The sequence below is a fragment of the Peromyscus maniculatus genome, chromosome 20 (assembly GCF_049852395.1).
Source record: "Peromyscus maniculatus bairdii isolate BWxNUB_F1_BW_parent chromosome 20, HU_Pman_BW_mat_3.1, whole genome shotgun sequence".
Taxonomy (NCBI): Eukaryota; Metazoa; Chordata; class Mammalia; order Rodentia; family Cricetidae; genus Peromyscus; species Peromyscus maniculatus.
The window spans coordinates 69,669,699-69,683,550 of NC_134871.1; the positions used below are offsets into that span (position 1 = coordinate 69,669,699).

At 45.1% G+C, this 13,852-nt stretch overlaps 1 protein-coding gene across 2 annotated transcripts in view; it reads right to left on the reverse strand.

Moving 5' to 3' along the window:
* Window positions 1–13,852, reverse strand: part of Fam186a (family with sequence similarity 186 member A) — a 58,120-nt gene that overhangs the window by 452 nt on the left and 43,816 nt on the right. Inside the window, exons 6-7 of one of the 2 annotated variants that reach the window (XM_076556758.1) lie at window positions 11,061–11,206; window positions 9,715–9,897 (exon numbers count right to left, since the gene is read on the reverse strand). In XM_076556758.1, the coding sequence (XP_076412873.1) occupies window positions 9,715–9,897; window positions 11,061–11,206 (329 nt within the window). Of the gene's footprint in view, window positions 1–9,710; window positions 9,898–11,060; window positions 11,207–13,852 lie in introns of those variants that run through there. The other variant, XM_076556759.1, reaches the window with a different exon arrangement.

Sequence of the window (13,852 nt, forward strand, 5' to 3'; positions counted from 1 at the left end):
TTCAATGACATTACCACAGGGAAGCAATCATATAAACACCAAAACATGCACACAAATATTTGGTGTGGAATAATTTGTAATGTTGGAAAATACCTTAATTTCTATCAGAATGGTTCAACAACTCACAGTATATGCAATGTAAGTCATATAATCAATAAAATAATGATGTGTGTTTATATTTAATTTTTAAATTATGAGCCAGATGGCAGTGGCACACACCTTTTATCCCAGCACTTGGGAGGCAGAGACTAGTAGCTCTCTGAATTTGAGGTCAGCCTGGTCTACAGAGTGAGTTCCAGGACAGTCAGGGCTATACAGAGAAACTCTGTCTTGAAAAACAAACAAACAAAAAAAAAAAACAAAAATTGTATTTATTTAGAGAACATGGTGGTGCTCACCTGGAGGCTAGAGGACAATTTTTGAGAGATGGTTCTCTCCTTCCCCAGTGTGAGACTGGGGGCTGGAACGCAGGTAGTCAGTTCTAGTGGGAAGCCCCTTTATCTGCTATGATTATTAACATAGAAAACTGTCCAAGGGCCGGGTGGTAGTGCACGCCTTTAATCTCAGCACTTGGGAGGCAGAGGCAGGTGGATCTCTCTGTGAGTTCGAGGTCAGCCTGGGCTACTGAGCGAGTTCCAGGAAAAGGTGCAAAGCTACACAGAGAAACCCTGTCTTGAAAAAAAAAAAGAAAAAGAAAACTGTCCAAGATTTATGCTTAGTGAAGCAGAAGCGGCTTTAAGAGCCTGTCAACAGCGATGTGCAGTGACGCTGTAACCAATGAGGTTTATCTGAGGGACGACCATTGCTCATTCAGTTTCTCCCAGCACCCCACTGCAGCGTAGTTGGCAGAGGCCAACAGTCAATGGAGGCAATAATTCCGGCCCAATAAAGATGCATTTTTTTTCATTAAAAATGTGCCCATTATGAGCGTGCTTTGCAACAGAAAAGTTTGTGCACATGCCTGTGTGTGTGAGCAAAGTGATCGCTGCAAGCTGGGTAAGGTGGTTTATGCCTGTTATTCCAATACTTGGGAGGTTAGCAAGTTTCGGGACAGCCTGGGCTACTGAATAAGACCCTGTTTCAAAACTCACAACGCACAAAAAACAAAAGTGAGCACTCCCGTCTAATAAGTAAAAACCCTGAAAAGCTGAAAAGACTGACAGACATCTGAGAAAGAAATGAGGTCATCACAGGGCAAGCTGCCGTCACCAGCATTGGAGAGATGGAAAGGCAGATACGGAAAATCACAACTTAACAGAGCAGAAACCAGCGGGCCCCAGGGCTGGGAGAGGGAAACGTGAGCTGTCACTGAGGGACTGCTGGAGGCTCAGTGGGAGATAAAGCTCCCAGGGGCCAGGACAGGATGCTACCTTCTTTTGTGTCTTCCTGCTGCCAGGGGAGGGTAAAACAATCATTTAAAATGAGCCAGAGCACGCTTCCTAATAAGGTCTACCAGAGCTTAGACCGCCTGAGGGAGGGGGTCCCAAACCGTAGTTTCCTCCAGTTTCCAGACCCATCTAGGTAGAGAAATAAAACCAAACCAAACACCGGGAAGCACTGAGTTCATAGTTCAGGGGTGCAGGCTCAACAAAGACAGGTCCGTGGAGGGCTTCCCCCCTTACGTGACCACCCCAATGCCACAGGCATCTCCCCTGGAATTTCTTTCACTTGCCACATCATGTCTGCACACTGACCAAAAGAAATTACAGGCACTTCAAGAGGTCAGACCGCTGTTTGAAGAGACTCATGCCTGGGACGTGGCAGGGGTAGGCGCTGTAGGCCGGAAGTCAATCTGCTCTTTCTCCTTCATCTTAATTTCTGTTTGTTTTCTCGAGACAGGATCTTACATTGCTCAGGATGGCCTCAAGCTCCCTACGTAGCTGAAACTGGCCTTGAACTCCTGATCTTCCTGCCTACACTGACTAAAGCAGTGGTTCTCAACCTGTGGGTCATGACCCCCTGGGGGTTGAATGACCTTTTCACAGGGGTCACCTAAGACAATTGGAGAACACAGATGTTTACATTATAATTCATAACAGTAGCAAAGTTACAGTTATGATGTAGCCACGAAATAATTCTTTGGTTGGGGGGGGTCCCAGAACAGGAGGAACAGGCTAGGACGGTTGAGAGCCACTGTACCAAAAGCTAGAATCACAGGTATGTGCTGCTGTACTGGTCTCTCTTCCCTCTCCTTCCCTCTCCCCCCACTGCTGGAACTCATGACCCTCAGCCTCTTGAAGCTTAGATTACAGATGAGTGCCACCAGGTCCAGCTCAGACCGCAAAGTTAAAACAACTAGGATTATTGTTAGGGTTTTGCGGTGATCGGAGACCCTGTCTCAAAATAAAGAATAACTAATGGAGAAGAATACATGTCTGCTACTTGTCCATGACCCCTTAACCCTTCCATCTTTGTGTCTCTAGAGCCAACACATGGACAACATCGCCACCTTCAACTTCTAGCTGGGGTTGGACCCCCATCTAGCTGGGGTTTGAACCACATTAGCAGTAGCTGTTGGAAGGATTATGTCCTTAATTATGTCACCAGCCTGTGGACGGCATCCCATCCTAAAAAGCGGGTGTGCCCTCTGTGCGTTCTCTTCCTTTCTGCACTCTCTCCTTCTGTTCTCCCCCTCCATGCGGTCCTTTCTCTCCCTCTCTGTCCCAGTAAAGCTCTAGAAAGGTAACTATGGCTCATGATTCTTCTGCCAACCAGCATTCTCCTCCATTGGCATGGCTGCCACCTGTGGCGGCCAGCCGCTAGCGCCGCCACTTAACCAACATTTGGTGCCGTGACTCGGATAGATCGCCGAGGACCTGCTGTGACCTCTGCCGCCTGCCGCCTCCTCCCCCATCCAGCGAGACCGCAAGACCATGAGCACGCACATTTCCCTCATCTCCGCTGGACCCCCACACAGCTTCCACTACTGCTATCGCCATGATTCTTCACCACAGTGAGTGCGCCGTTCTCGCGGCTGTAGTCTGAGCTATATTCTTTGCAACGAACACCCCAGGCATTGTCCTCGGGCTGTGCTGGCAATGGCAGGCACATTTTTGCTCCTGACGAGGGGGTCAGCACTGTCTCGGGTCCACCGTGGACCAACTGCAGTGCAGCCGCAGCCCTTCCCATCCCTTGATGAAGAGGATGGCGAACTTGAGCTGATTCTTAGATCTCTCTTCACTCTCGAGGACGCCCTAGAATGGAGTCTGATCCTGGTTTGTTGTTTTAATTTTTTATTTTTCCCTCAGCTACAGCCATGGGACAAAGGGGTGGATACATTTACCACTTATATTGGCGGATGGGGCCGGTACCGATAAATCTGGCCACATAAGAGTGTCGCAGGAACTTCTGCCAGCAAATGGACAAAAGCCATAGAACAAAGGGGCAGGTACCGGTAAATCTGGCCACATCATAACTGGATGTCAATATGTAAAAGATTACAAGTAGATCCATATCTGTCACCATGCACAAAACTCAAGTCCAAGTGGATCAAAGACCTGAACATAAATCCAGTTACACTAAACTTAACAGAAAAGAAAGTAGGAAGCACTCTTGAACGCATTGGCACTGGAGACCATTTCCTAAACAAAACACCAAGGGCACAGACCCTGAGCACAACAATTAATGAATGGGACCTCTCGAAATTGAGAAGCTTTTGCAGGGCAAAAGACACAGTCAATAAGACAAAAAGACAGCCAACAGAATGGGAAAAGATCTTCACCAACCCCACATCTGACAGAGGATTGATCTCCACAGTATATAAAGAACTCAAGAAACTAGACATCAAAATACTGAACAGTCCAATTAAAAAATGGGCTAAAGAGCTAAACAGAGAATTCACAAAACAAGAATCACAAATGGCTGAAAGACATTTAAAGAAATGCTCAACATCCTTAATCATCAGAGAAATGCAAATCAAAACGACTCTGAGATACCACCTTACACCTGTTAGAATGGCTACGATCAAAAACACCAATGACAACCAATGTTGGAGAGGATGTGGAGCAAAGGGAACACTCCTCCACTGTTGGTGGGAATGTAAACTTGTACAACCACTGTAGAAATCAGTATGGCGGTTTCTCAGAAAATTAGGAATCGAACTACTTCAAGACCCAGCCATCCCACTCTTGGGCATATACCCAAGGATTACTGATTCATACCATAAAGATACATGCTCAGCTATGTTCATAGCAGCACTATTTGTAATAGCCAGAACCTGGAAACAACCTAGATGCCCGTCAACGGAAGAATGGATGAAAAAAATGTGGTACATATACACAATGGAGTACTACTCAGCAGAGAAAAACAATGAAAGCATGAAATTTGTAGCAAATGGATGGAACTAGAAAATATCATCCTGAGTGAGGTAACCCAAACCCAGAAAGACAGTCATGGTATGTACTCACTCATAAGTGGATTCTAGATATAAAATAAAGAACAATCAGACTACAAAAAAAAAATCTGGTCGCATAACAGCGTCACGGGAAGTTCTGCCAGTGAACGGGCACATAAAAGAGTTACTTTATCCCCAAGCTTTCTACTAAAGCTCTAAACCCTTCTCCCTTTCCACTTCTGCGTCTGCCACGTGCAACCTTTTCTGTCTGACTTCCACCGGCAGTGGGCGGGCTCAAATGGGTGGGCTTGGGCGGTTTCTACGACTCTCACCCTAACTCACCTTAACTCCACCAGTGCCTTGAGAGACACAGACGGGTCTGGAAGCGGCTAAGATCCAAACAAATAAGTTTACAGTAGTCAGGATGGCTCTTAAGCCAAAAATCAGCTTATAGCCTCAGACAAGTCTTCCAAAAGGATCGGTTTATAGTCTGCCTCCTGGCAGATCTTCCAAAAGCTGTCCTTAAGCCATCAATCATCAGGAAAAAAAGTTCAGTACATGGAATACGATCTGTCTCTTGTTCCCCAGACCTCCCTGACTAAAACTTAAACATCTGGAGAGCCAGGCTCCTGACCCCACAGGCAAGAGAGTCATCTGTGGCATTTAAGGTGTGCCAGGGAAGAGATAAAAGCCCGAAAACAAAATTGCCAAGTGCTGGCACTCGCTGACTCCCAAAAGCTGCTGGGTCCCTGTTTTAAGTGAGGAAAAGGCCATGGGCTAGCGAACGCCCTGCCAGGCCATCAACAGCCTTGTTAAAAGTGCCGCTAGAAAGACAACCAGTCAGCTGACTGCCCCCAGGTGCCAAAACACATGGGTACACCAAGCTAAGACCTCCAGCAGACCTAGGCTTGGCTGCAGACATGGCAGGGGACCCAGAATGCAGCAGGGAAGCGATCCTGCTGGATCTTTCCTTCTGGACACCAGAGCCACTGACTCAGTCCTGGGAGTTTTGGGATGTCGCCTCTTCTTTATTGTCAGGTACAGAGGAAAGCCTTACTCACCTCACCAGATTTAATTGCACTTTCAGAGTTACTTAATGAAAAAAGATTTCCAGCTAAGATAAGAGCTCATTGTCTCACTCCAGATCCACTGCTTGTGTTTCTCACTCGCATACAGACAGGGCCCTGATCTTTGCCTTGTCCCTAATTCCAAAAAAATAAATTCTCATGCATTACAAGCTTTTCTCTTCCCAGTTCCCTGTTCTAACTCACTGTTCAGCCAATGATATAGGACCACCACAGAACCAGAGTCCAGAGATCATCAAGTAAGAAACTGTAACAGCTAAAAGGTATTTACACCCCCAGACCCAAAAGCATCTGGGTGCTATAAAAGACTTTAATGTAAACATCTATTACTGTGAGATGCTTTTATCAATTGATCACCAGTCTACTGGATGCCAAACTAGTAAAGGAAACAGGTGCTTTAAAATAATCTGTCTCTGATAAAGCTTAATATGTTTCAAAATCCATAGGGACAGGCTGCATCTACCTCATATAAATGTCAACATAAAATAATAATGATTCTTTTCTCTCTAAGCTTTTTTCTGTGCCACCAGCATCTTGTCAAACAGAAGGTTCCCAGCCACAGCCAAGAGGGATACATGTCCAAAAGTCAGCTGGAAGCAGTTTTTGAGAGGAACGACACCCCTATTCCCATCTACCTGCTTTTTTTATAATAAGCGAAAGTCTGGGATGTAAGGATTGTTTCCTTAATTATGTCACCAGCCTGCAATGGCATCCCGGCCTAAAAAGCGGTGTGCCCTCTTCACGTTCTCTTTTCCGCACTCTCTCCTTCCGTTCTCCCTCCTCCACGCAGTCCTTTCTCTCCTCTCTCTCTGTCTCCTCTCTCTCTCTCTCTCTCTCTCTCTCTCTCTCTCTCTCTCTCTCTCTCTCTCTCCAATAAAGCTCTAGAAAGGTAACTATGGCTCGTGCTTCTTGTGCTAACCAGCGCTCTCCTCCGTCGGCATGGCCGACACTTAACCGACAGCTGTTCCATTCAGTTGCCTTCTAGGAGCAGAAGCTGCTGATGCTCTCCTTCATACATCGGAAGCTCAGCTAGGCGGGGTCTTGCCCTGCTGATGCCTTCCCTTTGTTCCAGCGCAGAGCAGATGCTGCTGACCTCTTTAGCAATTACAGCCTCTTTAACACAAGCCCTGGCTGCAGGGCTTTAACCCTAAGCATGGTGCTGGGCTTTTCCTCCCCAAACTGCCTTTCCTTTCTCTTTCTCCTCTGCTTGCTCTTTTTCAGTGCAGACTGGCATAAGGGAAGTCAGTAACAACCACGCCACAGTTTCAACATTATGCTGTCTTGAAGTTCCTTCTTTGCCAAAGAAATTAGTCCTTTGCTTTTTAATTTAGCCTCAGGCAAGTTCTTAGGACAAGAGCAGAAGATACCTAGGTTCTTTGTGGAAATGTTACAGGCATGGCCTCGTTCCCAGTGACCAACACTGTTCCCCTCTGAATCCTCTTGAGCTGGGCCTCCAGAGTCCACATTGCTCTCAGCACGACTGTCTCCCAAGGGCTTACTAGAATGGCCCTTAAGCTGTGTTTACAGTGTTCAAATGCTTAGTCCAAAGTTCCAAATTCTCACACATTCCTCAAAACAACAAAAGAACAAAACAAAACAAACACAGTCAGGTCCTTCACAGCAGCAGCCCACACTCTGGTCCCAGCTTCTTCTGAATTTATTACTTTAATATATCTGTGATAAAATAAGTGTTTATGGTTCCAGAGGGCTGAGTCCATCCCGGGAGGGAGCATGGAAGCAAGAGGCAGGAATCATGGCGGAGGCAAGCATGAAGCAGAGTGAGGACAGGAAGTAGGGTCAGGCTATAAACCTTCAGAGCCCATCCCAGTGACATACTTCCTCCAGAAACTCATAAACCTGCCCCCAAAGCACCACCAACCAGGAATCAAATGTCCCAATGTCTGAGTGTTAGTCCACCAAGAACCCCCCGCATTCCAGAACCAGGTGCTCCCCCAACCCTACTCCACCTTCTTCATCTTCTTCACTAAAAGCCAATGTGACATGTCACCATTGTCCTGTATTTTCCCTTTGCACATGCTCCATACCCCTATAAAGCCTGCGTCATCACAGCCTGTAACATGAATTGCTAAACGGTCTTTTTTTTTTTTTTTTTTTCAAGACAGAGTTTCTCTGTGTAGCTTTGTGCTTTCCTGGAACTCACTCTGTAGACCAGGCTGGCCTCAAACTCACAAAGATACACCTGGCTCTGCCTCCCAAGTGCTGGAATTAAAGGCATGCACCACCACCGCCACTTTAATTGTTTTAGTAGTTACTTCCTGAGGCTGTGACCAAAATACCTAACAGGAAAAAATATATGGAGAGCAAATATTCTTCAGCTCATGGTTCTAGAAAGTTCAGTCCCTTAGGGCCAGAAAGACGTGGCAAAATATTGGATCTCACACTGTGATGAGCCAGAAAACCGATGTAAAGGAATGCTGAGGTGCTCTGTGGGGACTCCCAGTGAGTGGAGTGATGCCTCCCAAGGCTGCCGGGAGTCTCTTGTCCTCAGAGAATTCTTTCTGGCAATGCCTCATACACAGATACAGAGGATAAGTCTAACCACTTCCTAGAGGATTCTAAAATCAAGACTGGCTGGCCTTGAACTCACTATGTAGCAGAGGATGGCCTTGAGTACTGATCCTACTGCCTCTACTCCCAAATAATGAAACTACAGGAATGTGCCGTCATCTCTAGCTAATTCCTTTTCTATATATATATGCACTCTAACACACATGTGCACTCTAACACATATGTGTACTCTAACACACATGTGCACTCTAACACACATGTCCACCCTAACACACATGTGCGCTCTAACACATATGTGTACTCTAACACACATGTGCACTCTCTCTCTGCATATATATGCATATATAGTCATCTATATGATTTGGTTTTGCTTTTTTTTTTTTTTTTTTTTTTTTTAAGATTTATTTATTTATTGTGTATACAGTGTTCTGTCTGCATATACACCTGCATGTCAGAAGAGGGCACCAGATCTCATTATGGATGGTTGTGAGCCACCATGTGGTTGCTGGGAATTGAACTCATGACCTCTGGAAGAACAACCAGTGCTCTTAACCTCTGAGCCATCTCTCCAGCCCTGGTTTTGCTTTTTAAAAGTTTTGAATATATCTTTTTTGTGTGTGTGATATGTGTGCGTGTGGAGCCAGAGACGGGTGATCGGGTGTCTTCCTGATCACTCGCCACCTTATCTGACACAGCGTCTCTCAATGAGCCTGGAGCTCAGCAATTCATAGGCTGGTGAGCCGAAGTCTCCCGAGATCTGACTGTCTCACCCTCCCTCCCAGTGCTGGGGTTACAGACTTGCGGTCTGTGTCCAGCTTCTTTACTTGTGTGCTAGGAACCCAAACTAGGCTGTCTTCTGTTTTTTTGTTTTGAAAGAGGAATCCCTTTGTTTCTTGTCAAAACAATTGAATAGCAATGTAGATTACACATCTTTTTAGACAGTTAAGTCCTGCTTTGGGATGTTTCTTTCACCAGGACTCTGTGACGCTACTATCTTGTTCTTTTAGTGAAAGAAGGTAAATGATTGCATCCATCTCACTCAGACACGGGTAACACCCATAGAACTCAGGTTCTCTATTGGCGTGAGAGGCACTGTACCAGCTGAACCTGGCCCAGCCTCCGTGTTTGCCCTTGAGACAGGCTCTCACTGTGCAGACAAAGCTGGCCTCAAAGTCTTGATCCCCTACTTCAGCCTGCTGAGGGCTGGGATAGTGAGCATATGCTATGATACGTGTTTTTACATTGTATACATTATTTATTGTTGTTTTGCTGTGCAGTAAGAGGAACCCAGGGCCTAGGGCACACTAGCAAGCACAGCTGAGACACATCGCCAGCCTTCTATGAGAGACTCTGTTTTCTTGCCCAGTACTGAGGGTTGAATCCAGGGCCTCACATATGCTGGGCAAGCATTCTATCCCCAACTCTGTTTTGTTTTGTTTTTTTCTTGAGCCAAGGTCTTGCTATGGAGCCTAGACTGGCATTGAACTCATGTAAATTCTCTTGCCTCTGCTTCCCAAATGTTAGAATTCCTAGCCACTCCCCCAGCTACATGACCACATATGTGCTGTCTAGTAGCCAGGCAAGATGCTTAGTCATCCTAGGGCCTTATGTCCTACTAATCTGTGTGCTGCACGGTCATGTAATCTATATGCATGCATGGTGTAGCTACCTAGGCTCATATGCGCGTGTGCAGGGGACCTTGGCTGCAGAAGAAAGTCAAGGTAGGACCCAAGACCCAGTTACCAGAGTACCCAAACCTTTACTCACTTTGACCGGATGGAAGCAAGAGATTTTCTGAAGGTCGACTGAATATCTAACTCCAGCAGTCTGGGAATATCTGGGTAGCCACCCAGCTGGGCCCAGAGCGTATTCAGAGATGTCTTCTCCGTTATCGGGTAGCTTGAAGTGGACAGGTCAGCATTCCAGATGGCCTCCAGCTGAGCTTGCTCTCTGTAGAGTCAGAAGGCGTTAGGCAAAGGATAAAGCTCCTCTGAGCTCCACAGCTAATCAAAACACACATATCTCACCCTCCTCTTCCCTGCACCGGTGAACTGCCCTCCCATGCACCGGGGAGCCTTAGCTGTAGCCACTGGAAAGAGGCATGGGGAAAGCAGGGTTTTCCCATACAGTTACCAAAACCACCCTTACGACTAGTCATCCATTTTCAAGCTACTTTCTTAGCCTCGTAAAGTACACAGACCATGTATCTTTTCCTTCCAAAGCTTTTGCCTTCTTACAAAAGACAGAGAGACTGAGAAATACAGAGAGAAAGGGGAGAAGGAGGTACAAAGAAACGTGTCAATGCTTGAAAGTTTACTAGATATTCTTTAAGTAATCTGTTTCTTAGGAGGATTCAGCTTTTTAAAATGTTTTTTACATGTGCCGCATGTGCCGTGGTGGTCAGAGGACACTAGCGATGGGCAGACAGTTCCCTTCTCTCTCCCCTGAGTCCCAGGAATCAAGCTCCGGGGGTCAGGCTTGGCAGCCTGTGCCTTCACCTAAGGCTAAGCCATCTCTCTGGCCCAGGAGTTTAAAAAAAAATGAGCAAACAAACCCTTTATTTTATTAAGAGAAAGAGGTCCTGGGTTGGTCGAGGGAGGACAAGGTGGTGGCCAGAGGCAACTCTGTGGCGGCCTTGGTTGTCTCCTTCCGCCTCTGTGTGTGTCCTGGAACGTGGGCTTAGACCCAGAGGCGTGCCCAATGAACACACTTATCTGCTAAGCCACCTTGCTTCATTTTTTAAAAAAGGAACTCAAAATTAAATGCTAAATATTTGAGTAGAAATATATGTAAATAAACCTTGCTGAGTCAGGCATGATGGCACATAGCTTTGATCCCAGCACTCAGGAGGCAGAGGCAGGAGGATCTTTGTGCATTCCAGGTCAGCCAAGAGGATACAGTGAGACCTTGTCTCAAACAAAACAATAAACCTTGCTGAATTCGCTAAGGAAATAAGTGCATCCACACTCTTCTTCTATCATATCATAACTGTGGGGAAAGGAAAGCCCTCTGGTAGAACTAAAATATTTTTAATCACAAAAATAAAACACTGGGTACCACTTATCACCGAAAGTTTACTTCTACTACATACCCCATATTGTTCTACTACGTACCCCAGTGTTTTGAAAATGTTGGGTTTTTTGTCTTCAATTAATAACTCCAAGACTGGCCGTTGAAATTTGGGAAGATCAGGAATCTGCTTCACGTTGGAGAGCAAGGGTACAGGCTGGCTAAGATTTAGTTTAAACCCTCTTTCCAGCTAGAAGCAAAACCAACAACAAAAACAAGTTAGTAGATACGGAAAAGAAAGCAGAGTATCATTGCTCAGCCTTTTGGACAGAGTGAGGTGGGAAAAGAGAATCAGGAAAAGCCGGAAGTGTTAGGAAGTTCTGCTTTGAATCCAGACGGTAGCAGAGCAGCCAAGCCACGTGCCCACACCGTGATTCCTTTTGGAGGATGGGGGAGCGTAGACTACGGCCTGAGACTCTATGTATGCAGCTCAGCCTGACCTTGAGCTTGCTGTCTGTCTGCTTCCACACCCTGACCAGCGCCTTCCCCTTTACTGTCCCCTCTCTATGCCTTGACAGCCACACTTCACCACCTGGGTTCTGGCTTCCCGGACTCTAGCCCGGTTTTTCTCAGCCTTCCCAAAGCTGCGACCCTTTAACACAGTTCCTCATGTCGTGGTGACCCCCAACCATAAAACTATTTTCATTTCTACTTCGTAACTGTAATTTTGCTACACCAAAGCCGGAAAAGTCTTAACATAAAATGTCCAGGAAATTTGGGACACCATGAAAAGACCAAACCTAAGAATAATAGGGATAGAAGAAGGAGAAGAATACCAACTCAGAGGCACAGAAAATATATTCAACAAAATCATAGAAGAAAACTTTCCCAACCTAAAAAAGAAATACCTATGAAGATACAAGAAGCTTACAGATCGCCAAATAGACTAAATCCAAAAAAGAAAGTCCCCTTGCCACATAATCAAAACACTAAACACACAGAACAAAGGAAAAATATTAAAAGCCACAGAGGAAAAAGGCCAAGTAACATGTAAAGGCAGACCCATCAGAATAACACCAGACTTCTCAATAGAGACTATGAAAGCCAGAAGAAGGTCCTGGAGAGATGTTATGCAGACACTAAGAGACCATGGATGCCAACCCTGACTATTATACCCAGCAATACTCTCAATCACCATAGATAGAGTAAACAAAATATTCCCTTAAAAGTAAATTTAAACAATACCTATCCACAAATCCATCCCTACAGAAAGTACTAGAAGGGAAAAATCCAACCTAAGGAAATTAAACGCACCCATGAAAACTCAGGCTTATGTAGATAATCCCACACCAACAAATACCAAAGAAGAGAAACACAACACTACCACCAAAAAAATAACAGGAATTAACAATCACTGGTCATAAGCCGGGCGGTGGTGGCACATGCCTTTAATCCCAGCACTCGGGAGGCAGAGCCAGGCGAATCTCTGTGAGTTCGAGGCCAGCCTGGGCTACCAAGTGAGCTCCAGGAAAGGCGCAAAGCTATGCAGAGAAACCCTGACTCAAAAAACAAAACAAAACAAAACAAAACAAAACAAACAAAAAAAAAAACAATCACTGGTCATTAATATCCATCAATATCAATGGTCTCAACTCACCCATAAAAAGACAGGCTAACAGAATGAATATGAAAACAGATCCATTCTTCTGCTGCATACAAGAAACACACCTAAACTTCAAAGACAGATACTACCTCAGAGTACAAGGCTGGGAAAAGGCTTTCCAATTCAAAGGACTTAAGAAACAAGTTGGTGTAGCTATCCTAATATCTAATAAAATAGACTTCAAACTAAAATCAATCGAAAGAGATCGGGAAGGACATTACATATTTATCACAGGGAAAATCCACCAAGATGAAGTCTCAGTTCTGAATATTTATGCCCCAAATACAAAGGCAACCACATTTGTAAAAGAAACATTACTAAAGCTTAAATCGTACATCAAACCCCACACATTAGTAGTGGGAGATTTCAGCACACCACTCTCACCAAAATACAGATCTACCAGACTGAAACTTAACAGAGAAATAAAGGACCTAACAGATGTTATGGCTCAAATGGACTTAATAGATATCTACAGAACATTCCATCCTAACACAAAAGAATATACCTTCTTATCGCTGGGCAGTGGTGGCACACGCTTTTAATCCCAGCACTTGGGAGGCAGAGGCAGGCAGATCTTTGTGAGTTCAAGGCCAGCCTGGTCTACACAGCAAGATCTAGGAAAGGCACAAAGCTACACAATGAAACCCTGTCTTGAAAAACAAACAACAAAAAAACACTATACCTTCTTCTCAGCACCCCATGGAACCTTCTCGAAAACTGTCCACATGCTTGGTCACAAAGCAAATCTCAACAGATACAAAAACATTGGAATAACCTCCTGTCTTTTATCGGACCACCATGCCTTAAAGTTACTGTTTAAAATAACCCTGGACTTTTGAATTGGAACCTGTTTTTATGTTCAAGCTATCTGTGTATCTCCTGAAGTTGTACATAAAATGTTTTTACATTCAAAAAAAGGACAAATACTATAGAATTGTATTACGTGAAATATATAGAATATACAAATTCATAGAGACTGAAAGATTAGATGTTATCTCAAGATGGAGAAGAAAGGAATATAGAGCAATGGTTTCCTAAGTATGGAATCTCTGTTTTTTTTTTTTTTTTTTTTTTTGAGACAGGGTTTCTCTGTGTAGCTTTGCGCCTTTCCTGGGACTCACTTGGTAGCCCAGGCTGGCCTCGAACTCACAGAGATCCGCCTGGCTCTGCCTCCCGAGTGCTGGGATTAAAGGCGTGCGCCACCACCGCCCGGCGTGGAATCTCTGTTTTGAG